Consider the following 19,042-nt stretch of genomic DNA (forward strand, 5'->3'; position numbering starts at 1 on the left):
AATAGTTAGTATGATAGTAATAGTTAGTGTAATAGTAATAGTTTGTATAATAGTAATAGTATAATAGTAATAGTTAGTATAATAGTAATCGTTTGTATAATAGTAATAGCTAGTATAATAGTAATAGTTAGTGTAATAGTAATAGTTGGTATAATAGTTAGTATAATAGTAATAGTTAGTATAATAGTAATAGTATAATAGTAATAGTATAATAGTAATAGTTAGTATAATAGTACTAGTATAATAGTAATAGTATAATAGTAATAGTTAGTATAATAGTTAGTATAATAGTAATAGTATAATAGTAATAGTATAATAGTAATAGTATAATAGTAATAGTTAGTATGACAGTAATAGTTAGTGTAATAGTAATAGTATAATAGTAATAGTATAATAGTAATAGTTAGTATGATAGTAATAGTTAGTATGATAGTAATAGTTAGTATAATAGTAATAGTTAGTATAATAGTAATAGTTAGTATGATAGTACTAGTATAATAGTAATAGTTAGTATAATAGTAATAGTATAATAGTAATAGTATAATAGTAATAGTATAATAGTAATAGTATAATAGTAATAGTTAGTATGATAGTAATAGTTAGTATGATAGTAATAGTTAGTATGATAGTAATAGTTAGTATAATAGTAATAGTTAGTATAATAGTAATAGTTAGTATGATAGTACTAGTATAATAGTAATAGTTAGTATAATAGTAATAGTATAATAGTAATAGTATAATAGTAATAGTTAGTGTAATAGTAATAGTATAATAGTAATAGTTAGTATAATAGTAATAGTTAGTATGATAGTACTAGTATAATAGTAATAGTTAGTATAATAGTAATAGTATAATAGTAATAGTATAATAGTAATAGTATAATAGTAATAGTATAATAGCAATAGTATAATAGTAATAGTATAATAGTAATAGTTAGTATGATAGTAATAGTTAGTATGATAGTAATAGTTAGTATAATAGTAATAGTTAGTATAATAGTAATAGTTAGTATGATAGTACTAGTATAATAGTAATAGTTAGTATAATAGTAATAGTATAATAGTAATAGTATAATAGTAATAGTGTAATAGTAATAGTTAGTATAATAGTAATAGTATAATAGTAATAGTATAATAGTAATAGTTAGTATAATAGTACTAGTTAGTATGATAGTACTAGTTAGTATGATAGTAATAGTTAGGATAATAGTAATAGTTAGTATGATAGTAATAGTTAGTATGATAGTAATAGTTAGTATAATAGTAATAGTTAGTATAATAGTAATAGTTAGTATGATAGTACTAGTTAGTATGATAGTAATAGTTAGGATAATAGTAATAGTTAGTATAATAGTAATAGTTAGTATGATAGTAATAGTTAGTATAATAGTAATAGTTAGTATAATAGTAATAGTTAGTATAATAGTAATAGTTAGTATAATAGTATAGTTAGTATAATAGTAATAGTTAGTATAATAGTAATAGTGCTATGGAACATGCATGTGTTTTTTTATTTGTGTTTTTACTTTGGTAGCGGAACCAAGCTATTTGTAGAAACATCTGCCAAGATTCAAGAGACGAAACTGATCATTAAAATCGGACCACAATCATACAATCCAACTCTGGCTTCCACAGCACAATAAAACATAGTTAATGCTTCCATGGCCTCCATTTGCTCACTGTCTTCACAATGTGTAACTTGGACTCCCTTCAAGTGTGATTATATATACAGTAGTAACACATCTCTGTTATTATATATATAGTACTCACACAACTCTATTCAGTAAGAGCAATACACTGCTATATCCACTGCACTCATCAACTGATTACAGGCTAACCAATTCATCTAAACTACCCCAATCATTATATGTCTTTATATAAATGGTATATAGCATGAGGCCAACACTAAACAGCTAATCGAGTCTAGTCAGGAGAACTAAAATATGAATAAAATACGTCTACGCCCGTCCCGCTGATGGTTGCCATTATGCTGGACACATGGAAGTCAGGATGGGAAGTGACTGACTGAGCGGCAGATTGACTGACACAGCACCAGAGGGAAAGCATGCTGGACCATGTGTAACTAACCAGCCCTCTCCTGTAGCGTTCAGCATCTGTTCTCCGACATGCATGCCGGTCAAGACCAGGCATGTTTCCCCACAGACTATCCCATTAATCCATTGTAAAAACCTTGGATCTCGTGTTTGAACGGTGAAGTTGCCCAGAGGCATGGTTTTACACACCGATAAGGAGCAGTGTAATAGACCCTAGTGTAGTTATTGGACAGGCATGCAGTGTTTTAGGATGACTTTCTCTTGAAAAGAAGGACTACATCCGTAATGAATACAATATATTGATCCAGAACAATCAAATAATTATTGAAATGGGATAACATTTCACCTCCCAAATGCATTAGTTTGTATGTATGTCTTGTTGGTGTCCGTCATTTCAAGCTTTTAATCCGTTTGAAATGAGTTTGTTCAAGTCCTTGACTACATGTTATTGTCTTAGACAGTGTTTATATGGTAACAACGATTTGCGTTTGACAAATGTTTGTTCTTTTTCATTTCCATAGCATACCATTTGCATTTCAAATAAAGGGAACATTTTAAATTTGAGACACGCAAAGGGAAACCGAGACAATACGTTTTCCTATAAAGTTTGAGTAATGTAAAGCTTCCATATCCAGACTATAGCCTACTTTAAACCTGTTGTATTATTTTACTGTAGCACAGCAGACAGTGGAAATCATCAATCCGCAGAAGTGAGAAGCGACAACACGAGGATCAACAGCAAAAACGTGTCACATTGTATCGTTCTAGTTTCGTTCACCAAGAGAAACACAAAGTTACATGCATTGACAATACACTGTACAGTAAATAGTAACTTGCATACCTTGTCTCGGCCATCTTCCTCACATTGTATGAGCAAAAAGTTGGAATAAGAGTTGCATTGTAGTAGATTTCCCACTAGTTGAAGCTATGTATGTGCGTTTCCACGTAACTGGAGCACAGTACTGCCTCACCCCTGCCCTGTCTGTGTGCAAGTCAGTACAGCACACACACCCCTCCACGAAACTCCACCATGGTCCTGGTTTATATGTAATCTGATCCCTAACGGACTGTATTTAACTGAGCGGTATACTACAAAGCAGCTTGAATGAGTTAGCCAGCAAGTGAATGAGTCAGCCAGCTAACTTGCCTAAATATTCTGAAATATATATATATATTTTAGAAGGATAAGTTTGAAATGGGCATGGTCTTATTGACTCAACAATCAAAAACACATATCTAAGTTAAGCTTTCTTAATTAATCAGAAAATCAATAGTTATTTCTGGTTATTTATCAAAGTTAGCTAGCTAAGTCATCGAATTTGCTTTGTAGTATACCCCTCTGTTTTCCCTCTGCATTGGGGTATCTGATGATCTTGGTGTCAACATGATCCAATACACCCACCTAGTGCTGAGACAGAAATATACATCCCAGACTCATGTTGACTGTCACCCCAGATCCAATTGTGTCCAAACGTTTGGATCAGTGTCTATGTATTAAATTAACTGTTTGGGAAATCATTCTTAAATGTGTACCAATAAATCAACACATTAATCAAGATATTTACTTTTCACCAAAGCTTCCAAAGCTGAAAGAACCAGAGAAACCTGTTGGCTGAATATGGAACAAGATCAAATGTATGGTTAGTCAGAACCCAGACAAATATGTTATACAGTACATGAATGTCCAAATAAGAAATAGGCATGTATGGTATCGGTAACAGAGTGTCCCAATCAAGGACTGCAGGTCTGAACATGTCAAATAACCACAACCCAGACTGTGAAGTGAAGAGGAGGAAACCTTGGCATTCAACACTTTATTCACAAACTAGTTACAGCTATCAACTGTTCACTGGAAACCAAAATATATGCACGATAAACCCATGGAACTACACAAGGCATCGTTATGATAAAACCCTCTCTGTTTTGTTCACATACAGTGGTCCATTTCAAAGTGCTAATAAAAAGTACTGTTGCTTATTTTTTTCAGGGGGAGAAGGGACTTGTTTTACCTCGTACAATATAGTACAAAATTATTGTGGGGGGGGGGGGGGGGGGTTCGGTTTCCTGGTAAATTGAGGGTGGAAAGATTCCTTCTGCTCAAGGGTATTCACATCAGATGACTACTTACAGGTGTGAAGCATCGTTGCAGTGTAGGGCGGCAGGTAGCCTAGCAGTTAGAACATTTGACCAGTAACCCCAAGGTCGATATTTTGAATCCCCGTGAAAACAAGGTGAAAAATCTGTTGATCTGCACATGAGCAAGTCACTCAACCCAAATTGCTCCAGGGTCACGGTCAATAATGACAGATCCCTGGCCACGAACCCACTGTCAGGGGGAGTAAGGATATGCCAAATTCCCATTTCCAAACTTGTACAAGTTACCCACTTGTACATGCAGTGAAACAGGACAAATATAAGCACCCACGATTTGACCCTTTTGATGAAGCGCTGTCTGATAGGTAATATCTGTTTATTATAAAATATATTTTAACATTTACATTAATCGCAAAAAACCTACATTCAAATACACACAGCAATTTTCCATGTATGTTGAGACCCCAATAGCACCATGTATAGCGAACAAATCTACTGTTATAAAGAATGCAGCATTTGTTAACTACATGTACTGTTCCATGTATTTTTATTTCTAAGAGAAACACGTGTAACTACAGTCTTTAGACCATGAAGTTATGGCTGATCGTGACTGTGTGGGCTTGTTTTACAAGCCAGCATGTTCTGAGTATCTCTAAGTGGTATTAGGCAGAATAAACTGCCAGGGTTGCTGTATAAGGTGAGTGGGTCATGAAACCTATGTCCCGCCCATCTCTGGGACACATCGGCTTGCAAAACAAGCACACCTTTTCTCTCTGAAGCCTTTGATGACATCAGAGAGAGGTAGTGGGGCACGTTCCTCTGCCCAGCCATTGGATAGTTATTTTACATATCAGCCAACCATATCATATGTCCTAGCAATCTGGTGCCCGACAGCACAGTCGATGACCTGGCACACAACCATTGCAACACAATACATGCAACAACGTCTTAGCAGGGGAACTCAACTGTGGACTGATGACTTCATGAAACAGACTTCCTGGATGAACCAACCAGACTAGACAAGTCAGGTTTACACATAGAGATGTATAAGGATCATTACATAGAAATAACACGTTTTTGCATGGACATTGCCATTGGGGGCTTCCAGGCATTTTACAGTAGTCAACTGTGTAGAGATTCGTATGGGGTTGGGAGCGATCAGCCAATAAGCAGAGCATTGTCTTCTTCTTTAAAATGGTTTGCCTAGTTTGTAAATGGCTTCAAGCTATGTGACTGCCATCTAGTGGCCACAATAAATGAATGACACTAAATTTGGTTCAGGACTCCAGCACTGCAGGAGGCGATAAGACACCTATATTAGTTTACACTTTTTTTTTTATCTAAAGAAGGAAGAAAAGGGACTATTTTAAAATGGAAATGGCTTCAGTGGTGCTGGCCATACTGTCACAGACACCATAATGGGACAGCTACAATGTTGTGACCTCTATACGTCTCAGTGGGTTCACATCAGATAAGTGCCTTCGATTGCATGTTTTCTGATTGGACTCTCTCAAAACGGTTAATGCCACAGCTACCAAGTTGTTAGCGGTAGATATATTTTCAGTAAAAACTCTTATTCTGTTCAACATCCAGAACTCAGTCATTTTGAAATGAAAATAAGAACACAACAAAAGGGAATGCTTTGATTCACATAAATATCAAGTCTCTTGTTTTTCATTACAAACATAGTAGAACTAAAATAAGCTGCAACACTGAAAATATACGGCACTTAGATGACACTCCCAGTTCCTACCTGCACTCCAACCCTAACCACGGCCTCCTCGTGTCGGTTTGACGCCAAACTCAAAGGCAAGTTCCACAGCACTCACAGTGTGTGAGGTGTGTGTGTGTGTGTGTGTGTGTGTGTGTGTGTATCACTGAACCTCATAATTGATCATCTGCATTTTGTGGAATTAAGTGTTTTCAAAAATGAATTAGTAACACATTGGTTAAAAAAAAGCCTTAATCAATGTGCCACATACACGTAATCAGCACAGGGGGGTGGAACCAGCACCAATTCATACACCCATTAGTAAAAACAAACAAAGTCAAATACACATATAGAATACACAATATTTTTTTCAAAGAATCCAATGAATATCAAAAATCAATCAAGTTTATTTTCCTCTCATATTCCCAAAGCTCCCCAAAAACAAAAAACAAAGCAAAGTAACATCCTGCCATAGGAAAATAATCATGGGCTGCTTCTGCTGTGTTCGCTCATAAAGAATCATGGGCTGCTGCTGCTGTGTTCGCTCATAAAGAATCATGGGCTGCTGCTGCTGTGTTCGCTCATAAAGAATCATGGGCTGCTTCTGCTGTGTTCGCTCATAAAGAATCATGGGCTGCTGCTGCTGTGTTCGCTCATAAAGAATCATGGGCTGCTTCTGCTGTGTTCGCTCATAAAGAATCATGGGCTGCTTCTGCTGTGTTCGCTCATAAAGAATCATGGGCTGCTGCTGCTGTGTTCGCTCATAAAGAATCATGGGCTGCTGCTGCTGTGTTCGCTCATAAAGAATCATGGGCTGCTTCTGCTGTGTTCACTCATAAAGAATCATGGGCTGCTGCTGCTGTGTTCGCTCATAAAGAATCATGGGCTGCTGCTGCTGTGTTCGCTCATAAAGAATCATGGGCTGCTGCTGCTGTGTTCGCTCATAAAGAATCATGGGCTGCTTCTGCTGTGTTCGCTCATAAAGAATCATGGGCTGCTTCTGCTGTGTTCGCTCATAAAGAATCATGGGCTGCTGCTGCTGTGTTCGCTCATAAAGAATCATGGGCTGCTTCTGCTGTGTTCGCTCATAAAGAATCATGGGCTGCTGCTGTGTTCGTTCATAAAGAATCATGGGCTGCTGCTGCTGTGTTCGTTCATAAAGAATCATGGGCTGCTGCTGCTGTGTTCGCTCATAAAGAATCATGGGCTGCTGCTGTGTTCGTTCATAAAGAATCATGGGCTGCTGCTGTGTTCGTTCATAAAGAATCTCCTGGTGAAGTCCGTTGATGTATTACAGGAAGGGGCCAGCAGTGGGCCGTCTGCTGGCCTGGGATATGGTTGGGGCACTGGAGGACTGCAGTCTTGATTAAAGGGACAGGCTCGTCCCCATATCAGCCAGGAAGTGCTGCTGTGGCCTGAGGAGGAGGAGGGTGAGAATTTAAGCGGGTCTGGGTGGGGGACAGGCCAGAGGTGACATTGTGCTGATTCAGTCTCCCTAAAATCTCAGGTGAGGAGGGGAGACAGAGTGAGAGAGGGGTCTTACAGGCAGTCATACAGGCAACCCGTTCTCAGCTTCCTGAACAAAGTCACTGCACTGACAGTGAGCATGGTTCAGCCTCCACCGGGCCGACCGTCTCCTAAACAACTCTTCCTCCTCCTCTTCATCACCCCTATCCCTGCCCTCCTCATCCTCGTCATGCAGTCTAGGCGGGCCCTCCTCCCCTAACTGGTTGAGGAGAGGTGGGGAGTGGTCCCAGTCTGAGCGGCCCTCCTCAGCTGGGACTGGAGGACAGGAAGAGGAGGAGGAGGAGGAGGAAGAGCGGTGCTCCCCTCCATTCAGCCCCAACGCCTCCCTCAGGACCTCGGCCGCAGCCTCTCTCAGCAGGAGAGCTGGAGTGGCCAGGGTGGTCAGGTAGATGGCTGAGGCTGATTGGTCCGTTGAGGATACCAGGGCGTGGTCTCTTCCTCCTCTACCCTCCCCAGGAATCAAGTTGCTGCTGCGCCCGTTCGGCTGGTGGTTGAAGTTGCCTAGCATCGTGAACATCCTGTCCACGGTCCAGTCAAAGTTGTCCCAGTCCTCCAGGCTGACGTTGAAGTTGAGTTTGAGATCATACGCGTGCTTGTCAAGTCTGTACAAGGGTTCAAGTTCTGACCAGTCCATTCCCGTTCCTCCTGCACTGGGTGCTTCTGACGGGGCCACTGTCGCCTCCTGGACCCTATCCCTCCCAGCCTTCCCAAATCTGTCCTCTGATGAGACAAGATCACACAGACAAAACAGTGTCATCCACAGCAAACCTCTGTCTCCCGTTGTGTCTGTACTCTCCTCATCATCACCACGTGAACACTGCTCCCAGTAAACTGGTCCCAGGACAGAGTAGTATTCTATTCTATATGAATGCTTGAATGGGTTCATTCTCTGACATTCACACTAGTTTATGAGGCAGCTACATGGAGAAACAGACAAGACACATGGACAGCAGAGTATCAGAAAGAGTGAGAGACATTGTGAGGCACTGCAGTCTTATGAACAGTGAGAGTCAACCAAGGCAGATGCGCTGGGCGGTGGGGGTGGATGGCGCCCTCTACAGGTAGAGATGATTAGATGACTAAGGCAGATGTGCTGGGCGGTGGGGGTGGATGGCGCCCTCTACAGGTAGAGATGATTAGATGACTAAGGCAGATGTGCTGGGCGGTGGATGGCGCCCTCTACAGGTAGAGATGATTAGATGACTAAGGCAGATGTGCTGGGCGGTGGGGGTGGATGGCGCCCTCTACAGGTAGAGATGATTAGATGACTAAGGCAGATGTGCTGGGCGGTGGATGGCGCCCTCTACAGGTAGAGATGATTAGATGACTAAGGCAGATGCGCTGGGCGGTGGGGGTGGATGGCGCCCTCTACAGGTAGAGATGATTAGATGACTAAGGCAGATGCGCTGGGCAGTGGGGGTGGATGGCGCCCTCTACAGGTAGAGATGATTAGATGACTAAGGCAGATGTGCTGGGCGGTGGGGGTGGATGACGCCCTCTACAGGTGACAAGCAACAGGACAGTATGAGATGTGAGCTGCCTAAACCTTGCAGGTTAGAATTACATCCATTCATATCGACAGACAGGAGAGTGAGACAGACAGGAGAGTGAGACAGACAGGAGAGTGAGACAGTCATGGTTATTAACTAGAACTAGCAGAGAGCAGCAGGCAAGCCTGGAAAAACCCAGAGTTGAAAAAACTAACGAAATGAAAGAGGAACGAAAGAGAGGAAGAAAAAGCAAGTTAGAGATGACTGTTAGAGGTGACTGTTAGAGGTGACTGTTAGAGGTGACTGTTAGAGGTGACTGTTAGAGGTGACTGTTTTGGCGGCATCGTGAGTTAGAGTTGACTGTTAGAGGTGACTGTTAGAGGTGACTGTTTTGGTGGCATCGTGAGTTAGAGTTGACTGTCAGAGGTGACTGTTTGGTGGCATCGTGAGTTAGAGGTGACTGTTAGAGGTGACTGTTTGGTGGCATCGTGAGTTAGAGTTGACTGTTAGAGGTGACTGTTAGAGGTGACTGTTAGAGTTGACTGTCAGAGGTGACTGTTTGGTGGCATCGTGAAGTTCCAGACTCACAGTGATTTGGAGGTGGGCATCTTCACTTTTGGCCACTTTCTGCGTTGAAACTGCCTGATGCACAAGCAGCAATAAGATAGACTGTTATTCAGCCCGTTCAAGCAGAAGAAGCCCTCAACCTTCTCCCAACCTCAGTTAGAAGGAGTGTAGAGACAGTGAAGCATACACTGAGTATTCCCCAGGGTTAGAAAAGTGCTCAGTGCAAATCCCCCAAACCAGAAGTCATGCAAAGATGCAAAGGAAAATCAAGAGAGAAAGAAAGAAGGAAAGAAAGAGAGAGAGAGAGAGAGAAAGAGAGAGAGAGAAAGGGAACACCAAAAAACACACTCTCAATCGCACGTCCAGCACAGGAGGCTGCTGAAGGAAGGAGGGCTCATAATAATGTCCGGAACGGAGCAAATGGAATGGCATCAGACACATAGAAAACCAATGTGTTTTATAACAGTCCACTGATGCCGCTCCAGCCATTACCACGAGCCCGTGCTCCCCAAAAAAGGAGCCACCAACCTCCTGTGACGTCCACACTTCGCCCCACACGTCGACCCACACGTCGCCCCACACGTCGCCCATATACACAATCTCTATGTACTTTCTAAGTGTTGTGTATTCTGTCAACGTATTCTAGACCAAGTAGATAGTCAACTATCTTTTAGGAATGTTTATATTCATTTTATATAAACTCAGCAAAAAAAGAAACAGACCTTTTTCAGGCCCCTGTCTTTCAAAGATAATTAGTAAAAATCCAAATAACTTCACAGATCTTCATTGTAAAGGGATTAAACACTGTTTCCCGTGCTTGTTCAATGACCCATAAACAATTAATGAACATGCACCTATGGAACGGTCGTTTTAAGACACTAACAGCTTACAGACAGAATGCAATTAAGGTCACAGTTATGACAACTTAGGACACTAAAGAGGACTTTCTACTGACACTGAAAAACTCCAAAAGAAAGATGCCCAGGGTCCCTGCTTATCTGCGTGAACATGCCTTAGGCACGCTGCAATGAGGCATGAGGACTGCAGATGTGGCCAGGGAAATAAATTGCAATGTCCGTACTGTGAGATGCCTAAGACAGCGCTACAGGGAGAAAGGACAGACAGCTGATCGTCCTCGCAATGGCAGACCACGTGTAACAACACCTGCACAGGATCGGTACATTCAAACATTACACCTGCGGGACAGGTACAGGCTGGCAACAACAACTGCCGAGTTACACCAGGAACGCACAATCCCTCCATCAGTGCTCAGACTGTCTGCAATAGGCTGAGAGAGGCTGGACTGAGGGCTTGTAGGCCTGTTGTAAGGCAGGTCCTCACCAGAGATCACCAGCAACAACGTCGCCTATGGGCACAAACCCACCGTCGCTGGACCAGACAGGACTGGTAAAAAGTGCTCTTCACTGACGAGTCGCGGTTTTGTCTCACCAGGGGTGATGGTCAGATTTGCGTTTATTGTCGAGGGAATGAGCTTTACACCGAGGCTTGTACTCTGGAGCGGGATTGATTTGGAGTGGAGGGTCCGTCATGGTCTGGGGCGGTGTGTCACAGCATCATCGGACTGAGCTTGTTGTCATTGCAGGCGATCTCAATGCTGACATGACCCTCCACCATGACAATGCCACCAGCCATACTGCTCATTCTGTGTGTGATTTCCTGCCAGACAGGAATGTCAGTGTTCTGCCATGGCCAGTGAAGAGCCCGGATCTCAATCCCATTGAGCACGCCTGGGACCTGTTGGATCGGAGAGTGAGGGCTAGGGCCATTCCCCCCAGAAATGTCCAGGATCTTGCAGGTGCCTTGGTGGAATAGTGGGGTAACATCTCACAGCAAGAACGGGCAAATCTGGTGCAGTCCATGAGAAGGAGATGCACTGCAGTACTTAATGCAGCTGGTGGCCACACCAGATACTGACTGTTACTTTTGATTTTGACCCCCGCTTTGTTCAGGGACACATTATTCAATTTCTGTTAGTCACATGTCTGTGGAACTTGTTCAGTTTATGTCTCAGTTGTTGAATCTTATGTTCATACAAATATTTACACGTTAAGTTTGCTGAAAATAAACGCAGTTGACAGTGTGAGGTTTCTTTTTTTTGCTGAGTTTAGTGCTAATACCTAATAAATAGTTAAGTGCAGAGTGGTGTTTATGTCGATGAGTAAAGATACCTGTATTCATCATAGCTGCTTCGCTCTTTACCTCCTGAAGAAGAGACAATAGCAGTGGTTAGAGAACATAGGAACAGATTCCTATCAATTAAGGCATAGAGACCTCGTTAAGCCATGTAGGTGTGACTCTGTGTTGAGAGGGGCGGGTTAGAAAGAGCAGTTGTTTTAAAAAATCAAAATGGTGTCTGAAATTCAAATAGTGTTAAAGAAAACAACAACAAAAAAAACCAGCAGAAATCGACTTTCAACTGAATTGGCCTTCATTAAAAGGAACAGAGCTCCTTCCAGAGTGAGTGGTTGTAGTCGTTTAAGATGCGGTACTAGAATTGATACATGAGAGGTATTGCATGGTGAAAACAAGAACACAAAGCAAGGCAGGACTTGGGTTTGGCGAAGAGGATGATGGGGATGAAGATAGAAAACAGAGATCATTCTTCTGTAGTGACAACCCACAACAACCTGAGATATTGTTTGTGTGTGTGTGCGTGCGCGCGTGCGTGCGTGCGTGCGTGCGTGTGTGTGTGTGTGCGTGCGTGCGTATGTGTGTGTGTGTGTGTGTGTGTTAGAGGAACTCACCCAGCTCCAGGTTGCGGGTACGGGGGTTGCACTGCTTGTGACCCTTGCAGCTGCGGAGCTCCATGAGTTGAACGTGGAGCTGATTTAGGACGGTTCGGTCCAGTGTGTTCACAGCATTCATCAGCTGCACAGACAGACAGAGATACAGAGAGAGAGGAATGATGCTGGTCTTCATACATATTTGAAAATGAATTCATAAGAGCATCTCCAGCTGTTATACAACAGATTGTTTTCAGTGTGCCATCTTGAAGACAGGGCTACAGGCTAGATAATGTCAGGAAGAGGAGCCGTGTCTACAGAGTTGGGACGTTTCATCCTTTTCCCCTAACCTGGCCCCACTTGTTTCTGCATTACGATGCATTAACATGACACTACGACATTCTGTAACAGTCATGTTAGAACATCATTAACATGACACTACAACATTCTGTAACAGTCATGTTAGAACCCCATTAACATGACACTACAACATTCTATAACAGTCATGTTAGAACCCCATTAACATGACACTACAACATTATATAACAGTCATGTTAGAACCCCATTAACATGACACTACAACATTCTATAACAGTCATGTTAGATCTTCATTAACATGACACTACAGCATTCTATAACGGTCATGTTAGAACCCCTTTAACATGACACTACAACATTCTATAACAGTCATGTTAGAACCCCATTAACATGACACTACAACATTCTATAACAGTCATGTTAGATCTTCATTAACATGACACTACAACATTCTATAACAGCCATGTTAGAGCCCCATTAACATGACACTTCAACATTCTGTAACAGTCATGTTAGAACCCCATTAACATGACACTACAACATTCTATAACAGGCATGTTAGAACCACATTAACATGACACTACAACATTCTATAACAGTCATGTTAGAACCCCATTAACATGACACTACAACATTCTATAACAGTCATGTTAGAACCCCATTAACATGACACTACAACATTCTATAACAGTCATGTTAGAACCCCATTAACATGACACTACAACATTCTATAACAGTCATGATAGATCCCCATTAACATGACATGAGGACTATTTAAATAATGCTGTGTAATTAGAATCAGAACGATATTCTAGAATCAGAACGATATTCTAAATGTATTACTCTGTTAGATACAATCTTACAGAGGAGTGAGTGATAGCGGTGAGGAGGAGCACTGACCTGGTAGGGATCTGTGTTGAGGTCAAAGTACTCCAGGAAGCCAGTCGCAAACTCACAGAACAGGAAGTTGTGAGTTTCGTTGATGGTCCTCACGCACCAGTAGGTGTTGTTGTTGGCACTGGTGCAGGCACAGAATGGACCCACTGCAGACAGAGAGAATAGTCGGTGCTAGTGTGTGTGCGTGTGTATATGTGTGCGTGTGTGTGTACAGGGTCTTACTTGTCCAGAAGGGGGCGGTCTGCCAGTGCTGGTTGTCGTGGGTGAAGCAGGTTAGACCAGGCATGCTACAGGTGTCGTTGTTCCTCAGACGTTTCAGCAGCTTCCTCATCTTCTTCCTCCTCTTCTGGTCCTTCAGCAGCCACGCCTTGTTATCCTTATCCTGACCCTTCCTGATGACATCACACACACACACACACACACACACACACACACACACACACACACACACACACACACACACACACACACACACACACACACACACACACACACACACACACACATTGCACAGTGACACAATGAAATAGTCAGATATATATACAGTATATTGTAGATATACAATCATTACACATAGAGTTCATAAGAACACCTAGAGTTCACATCTCTTTCTTATAGGAAGGACACACATGATAAACAACACAAACCCCTTACCTGAATGGGTGAATGCTGCTTCCTTTGTACCTAAGCTTACTCTTGTACTTAGACTGGTAGCTGAAACACACACAGATATTCACATTAACAGCATTTATGATAAATATCTGCAGGGAGAACCACAGGGGGTCTGAAGTAAAGCTATTTGAGTGGTAGAGTCACTGTAATGTAATGCTGGCGTTTAGTGTGTGGGGGTTTGTAAGAAATCAGTTGAGCAACGTAAACTGTGGATTGAGAAGAGGAGAGAAGAGGGGAGGAGATGAGAGGAGAGGAGAGGAGAGGAGAGGAGGAAAGGAAAGGAAAGGAGAGGAGAGGAGAGGAGAAGAGGAAAGGAAAGGAAAGGAAAGGAGAGGAGAAGAGAGAGGAGGAGAGGAGAGAGGAGAGGAGGGGATGAGAGGAGAGGAGAGAGGAGGAGAGTAGAGAGGAGGGGAGGGGAGGAGAGGAGAGAGGAGGAGAGGAGGAGAGGAGAGAGGAGGGGAGGAGATGTTCTCTCTTTACATGTAGCGGAGACAGTCACACTCCTCTGGGCGGGCCTTCTTCAGATGACCCCTGACTTCTCTCAGATTCTTGATCTTGGTCTGCAGGGTCTCAATCTGAGAGATCGGCAGGACATTAGATTAGACAGAGAAATGTCACAACACAATGATGTGGTCCTCTACAGCTGAGTTGTTAGAGAATGGTGCTTGCAGTGCTAAGATAGTGGATTCGAGTCCCAGTACCACCCGTTCAACGAACTCATAATTATACAATCAATGATTTCATTAGCAGCTATTATGTGACCACTGAAGATCAACTGCATTGAGAAATAAAGCATAATTGTTTTGTGGTCATATGTGGGTTATGTGAGTGGCTGATGAGGCTGGCCTCGTGGTCGATGTGGGTTATGTGAGTGGCTGATAAGACTGGCCTCGTGGTCGATGTGGGTTATGTGAGTGGCTGATGAGACTGGCCTCGTGGTCGATGTGGGTTATGTGAGTGGCTGATAAGACTGGCCTCGTGGTCGATGTGGGTTATGTGAGTGGCTGATGAGACTGGCCTCGTGTTCGATGTGAGTGGCTGATAAAGCTGGCTTCGTGGTCGATGTGGGTTATGTGAGTGGCTAATGAGACTGGCCTCGTGGTCGATGTGGGTTATGTGGGTGGCTGAGAAGACTGACCTGCCTCATGGTCGATGTGGGTTATGTGAGTGGCTGATGAGACTGGCCTCGTGGTCGATGTGGGTTATGTGAGTGGCTGAGAAGACTGACCTGCCTCATGGTCGATGTGGGTTATGTGAGTGGCTGATGAGACTGGCCTCGTGGTCGATGTGGGTTATGTGAGTGGCTGAGAAGACTGACCTGCCTCATGGTCGATGTGGGTTATGTGAGTGGCTGATGAGACTGGCCTCGTGGTCGATGTGGATTATGTGAGTGGCTGATGAGACTGGCCTCGTGGTCGATGTGGGTTATGTGAGTGGCTGATGAGACTGGCCTCGTGGTCGATGTGGGTTATGTGAGTGGCTGATGAGACTGGCCTCGTGGTCGATGTGGGTTATGTGAGTGGCTGATGAGACTGGACTCGTGGTCGATGTGGGTTATGTGAGTGGCTGAGAAGACTGGCCTATACCTCGTGGTCGATGTGGGTTATGTGAGTGGCTGATGAGACTGGCTTCGTGGTCGATGTGGGTTATGTGAGTGGCTGATGAGACTGGCCTCGTGGTCGATGTGGGTTATGTGAGTGGCTGATGAGACTGGCCTCGTGGTCGATGTGGGTTATGTGAGTGGCTGATGAGACTGGCCTACCTCATGGTCGATGTGGGTTATGTGAGTGGCTGATGAGACTGGCCTCGTGGTCGATGTGCGTTATGTGAGTGGCTGATGAGACTGGCCTCGTGGTCGATGTGGGTTATGTGAGTGGCTGATGAGACTGGCCTCGTGGTCGATGTGGGTTATGTGAGTGGCTGATGAGACTGGCCTCGTGGTCAATGTGGGTTATGTGAGTGGCTGATGAGACTGGCCTCGTGTTCGATGTGGGTTATGTGAGTGACTGATGAGACTGGCCTCGTGGTCGATGTGGGTTATGTGAGTGGCTGATGAGACTGGCCTCGTGGTCGATGTGGGTTATGTGAGTGGCTGATGAGACTGGCCTCGTGGTCGATGTGGGTTATGTGAGTGGCTGATGAGACTGGCCTCGTGTTCGATGTGGGTTATGTGAGTGGCTGATGAGACTGGCCTACCTCGTGGTCGATGTGGGTTATGTGAGTGGCTGATGAGACTGGCCTCGTGGTCGATGTGGGTTATGTGAGTGGCTGATGAGACTGGCCTCGTGGTCGATGTGGGTTATGTGAGTGGCTGATGAGACTGGCCTCGTGGTCAATGTGGGTTATGTGAGTGGCTGATGAGACTGGCCTCGTGTTCGATGTGGGTTATGTGAGTGGCTGATGAGACTGGCCTCGTGGTCGATGTGGGTTATGTGAGTGGCTGATGAGACTGGCCTTGTGGTCGATGTGGGTTATGTGAGTGGCTGATGAGACTGGCCTCGTGGTCGATGTGGGTTATGTGAGTGGCTGATGAGACTGGCCTCGTGGTCGATGTGGGTTATGTGAGTGGCTGATGAGACTGGCCTCGTGGTCGATGTGGGTTATGTGAGTGGCTGATGAGACTGGCCTCGTGGTCGATGTGGGTTATGTGAGTGGCTGATAAGACTGGCCTCGTGGTCGATGTGGGTTATGTGAGTGGCTGATGAGACTGGCCTCGTGGTCGATGTGGGTTATGTGAGTGGCTGATGAGACTGGCCTCGTGGTCGATGTGGGTTATGTGAGTGGCTGATGAGACTGGCCTCGTGGTCGATGTGGGTTATGTGAGTGGCTGATGAGACTGGCCTCGTGGTCGATGTGGGTTAAGTGAGTGGCTGATGAGACTGGCCTCGTGGTCGATGTGGGTTATGTGAGTGGCTGATGAGACTGGCCTCGTGGTCGATGTGGGTTATGTGACTGGCTGATGAGACTGGCCTCATGGTCGATGTGGGTTATGTGAGTGGCTGAGAAGACTGGCCTACCTCGTGGTCGATGTGGAGTTTGTGGTCCTTCCAGGCCTGCACAGACTTATAGATCCCTGTGTCACACTTCACTGTGTCATCGGCCAGGATGGAGCATCTGAGGACAGGATACACAGTGAGCATTAAGCCCAGCTAACAACACAATAATGTAGTATTAACAACACATTTAAACATGCAGTTTTAAAGCTGAAATATGTAACTTTAAGTTTAGTTTTTGTTATTTACTTTTGTTATTTACTTTTTCCATACAAATATGGAGGTATTGAAAATATATTTCACAGCAGTTTAAATTGTACAATAATGCTCTACATCACATGAGTCAAACTCATTCCACGGAGGGCAGAGTGTCTGCAGGTTTTTGCTCCTCCCTTGTACTAGATTGATGAATCAAGGTCACTAATTAGTGAGGAGCTCCTCTCACCTGGTTGTCTAGAGCTTATTATATACACTGCTCAAAAAAATAACACGTCCTAGATCTGAATGAATGAAATATTCTTATTAAATACTTTTTTCTTTACATAGTTGAATGTGCTGACACCAAAATCACACAAATTATCAATGGAAATCAAATTTATCAACCCATGGAGGTCTGGATTTGGAGTCACACTCAAAATTAATGTGGAAAACCACACTACAGGCTGATCCAATTTTGATGTAATGTCCTTAAAACAAGTCAAAATGAGGCTCAGTAGTGTGTGTGCCTGTATGACCTCCCTACAACGCCTGGGCATGCTCCTGATGAGGTGGCGGATGGTCTCCTGAGGGATCTCCTCTCAGACCTGGACTAAAGCATCCGCCAACTCCTGGACAGTCTGTGGTGCAACTGTGGCGTTGGTGGATGGAGTGAGACATGATGTCCCAGATGTGCTCAATTGGATTCAGGTCTGGGGAATGGGCGGGCCAGTCCATAGCATCAATGCCTTCCTCTTGCAGGAACTGCTGACACACTCCAGCCACATGAGGTCTAGTATTGTCTTGCATTGGGAGGAACCCAGGGCCAACTGCACCAGCATATGGTCTCACAAGGGGTCTGAGGATCTCATTTCGGTACCTAATGGCAGTCAGGCTACCTCTGGTGAGCGCATGGAGGGCTGTGCGGCCCCCCAAAGAAATGCCACACCATGACTGACCCACCGCCAAACCGGTCATGCTGGAGGATGTTGCAGGCAGCAGAACGTTCTCCACGGCGTCTCCAGACTGTCACGTCTGTCACATGTGCTCAGTGTGAACCTGCTTTCATCTGTGAAGAGCACAGGGCGCCAGTGGCGAATTTGCCAATCTTGGTGTTCTCTGGCAAATGCCAAATGTCCTGCACGGTGTTGGGCTGTAAGCACTACCCCCACCTGTGGATGTCGGGCCCTCATACCACCCTCATGGAGTCCTGCTGCTGGGTTGTTGCCCTCCTACGGCCTCCTCCACATCTCCTGATGTACTGGCCTGTCTCCTGGTAGCGCCTCCATGCTCTGGACACTACGCTGACAGACACAGCAAACCTTCTTGCCACAGCTCGCATTGATGTTCCATCCTGGATGAGCTGCACTACCTGAGCCACTTGTGTGGGTTGTAGACTCCGTCTCATGCTACCACTAGAGTGAAAGCACCGCCAGCATTCAAAAGTGACCAAAACATCAGCCAGGAAGCATAGGAACTGAGAAGTGGTCTGTGGTCACCACCTGCAGAACCACTCCTTTATTGGGGGTATCTTGCTAATTGCCTATAATTTCCACCTGTTGTCTATTCCATTTGCACAACAGCATGTGAAATGTATTGTCAATCAGTGTTGCTTCCTAAGTGGACAGTTTGATTTCACAGAAGTGTGATTGACTTGGAGTTACATTGTGTTGTTTAAGTGTTCCCTTTATTTTTTTTGGAGCAGTATGTATAATTGAAAGGAATAACTGAACAACCCTTGTCTACACTTTACATTTTGTGTTAAGTTAGGTGAACTATCC

General features: G+C 44.0%; 2 protein-coding genes across 10 annotated transcripts in view; both read right to left on the reverse strand.

The window, feature by feature from the left end:
- LOC110491154 (rho GTPase-activating protein 39) overlaps positions 1 to 3,070 on the reverse strand; it is a 168,816-nt gene extending 165,746 nt beyond the window's left edge. For both annotated transcript variants that reach the window (XM_036947624.2, XM_090203817.1), the window contains exon 1: positions 2,895 to 3,070. In XM_036947624.2, coding sequence (XP_036803519.2) covers positions 2,895 to 2,908 — 14 coding nt within the window. In that variant the 5' untranslated portion in view covers positions 2,909 to 3,070. The remainder of the gene's footprint in view (positions 1 to 2,894) is intronic.
- Positions 3,071 to 6,247: 3,177 nt separating this feature from the next.
- The window catches only part of LOC110491155 (extracellular sulfatase Sulf-2), a 280,821-nt gene continuing 268,026 nt past the window's right edge, over positions 6,248 to 19,042 (reverse strand). For 3 of the 8 annotated variants that reach the window (XM_036947629.2, XM_090203819.1, XM_090203818.1), the window contains 9 exons: positions 17,091 to 17,187; positions 14,554 to 14,648; positions 14,056 to 14,115; positions 13,624 to 13,793; positions 13,405 to 13,547; positions 12,208 to 12,331; positions 11,632 to 11,665; positions 9,464 to 9,517; positions 6,248 to 8,105 (listed from right to left, as the gene is read on the reverse strand). In XM_036947629.2, the coding sequence (XP_036803524.2) occupies positions 8,075 to 8,105; positions 9,464 to 9,517; positions 11,632 to 11,665; positions 12,208 to 12,331; positions 13,405 to 13,547; positions 13,624 to 13,793; positions 14,056 to 14,115; positions 14,554 to 14,648; positions 17,091 to 17,187 (808 nt within the window). In that variant the 3' untranslated portion in view covers positions 6,248 to 8,074. Of the gene's footprint in view, positions 8,884 to 9,463; positions 9,518 to 11,631; positions 11,666 to 12,207; positions 12,332 to 13,404; positions 13,548 to 13,623; positions 13,794 to 14,055; positions 14,116 to 14,553; positions 14,649 to 17,090; positions 17,188 to 19,042 lie in introns of all 8 variants that reach the window. The other 5 variants (XM_036947630.2, XM_090203821.1, XM_090203820.1 and 2 more) reach the window with 3 other exon arrangements.

This window comes from Oncorhynchus mykiss, chromosome 16 (genome assembly GCF_057628025.1).
Source record: "Oncorhynchus mykiss isolate SJ-2025 chromosome 16, ASM5762802v1, whole genome shotgun sequence".
Taxonomy (NCBI): Eukaryota; Metazoa; Chordata; class Actinopteri; order Salmoniformes; family Salmonidae; genus Oncorhynchus; species Oncorhynchus mykiss.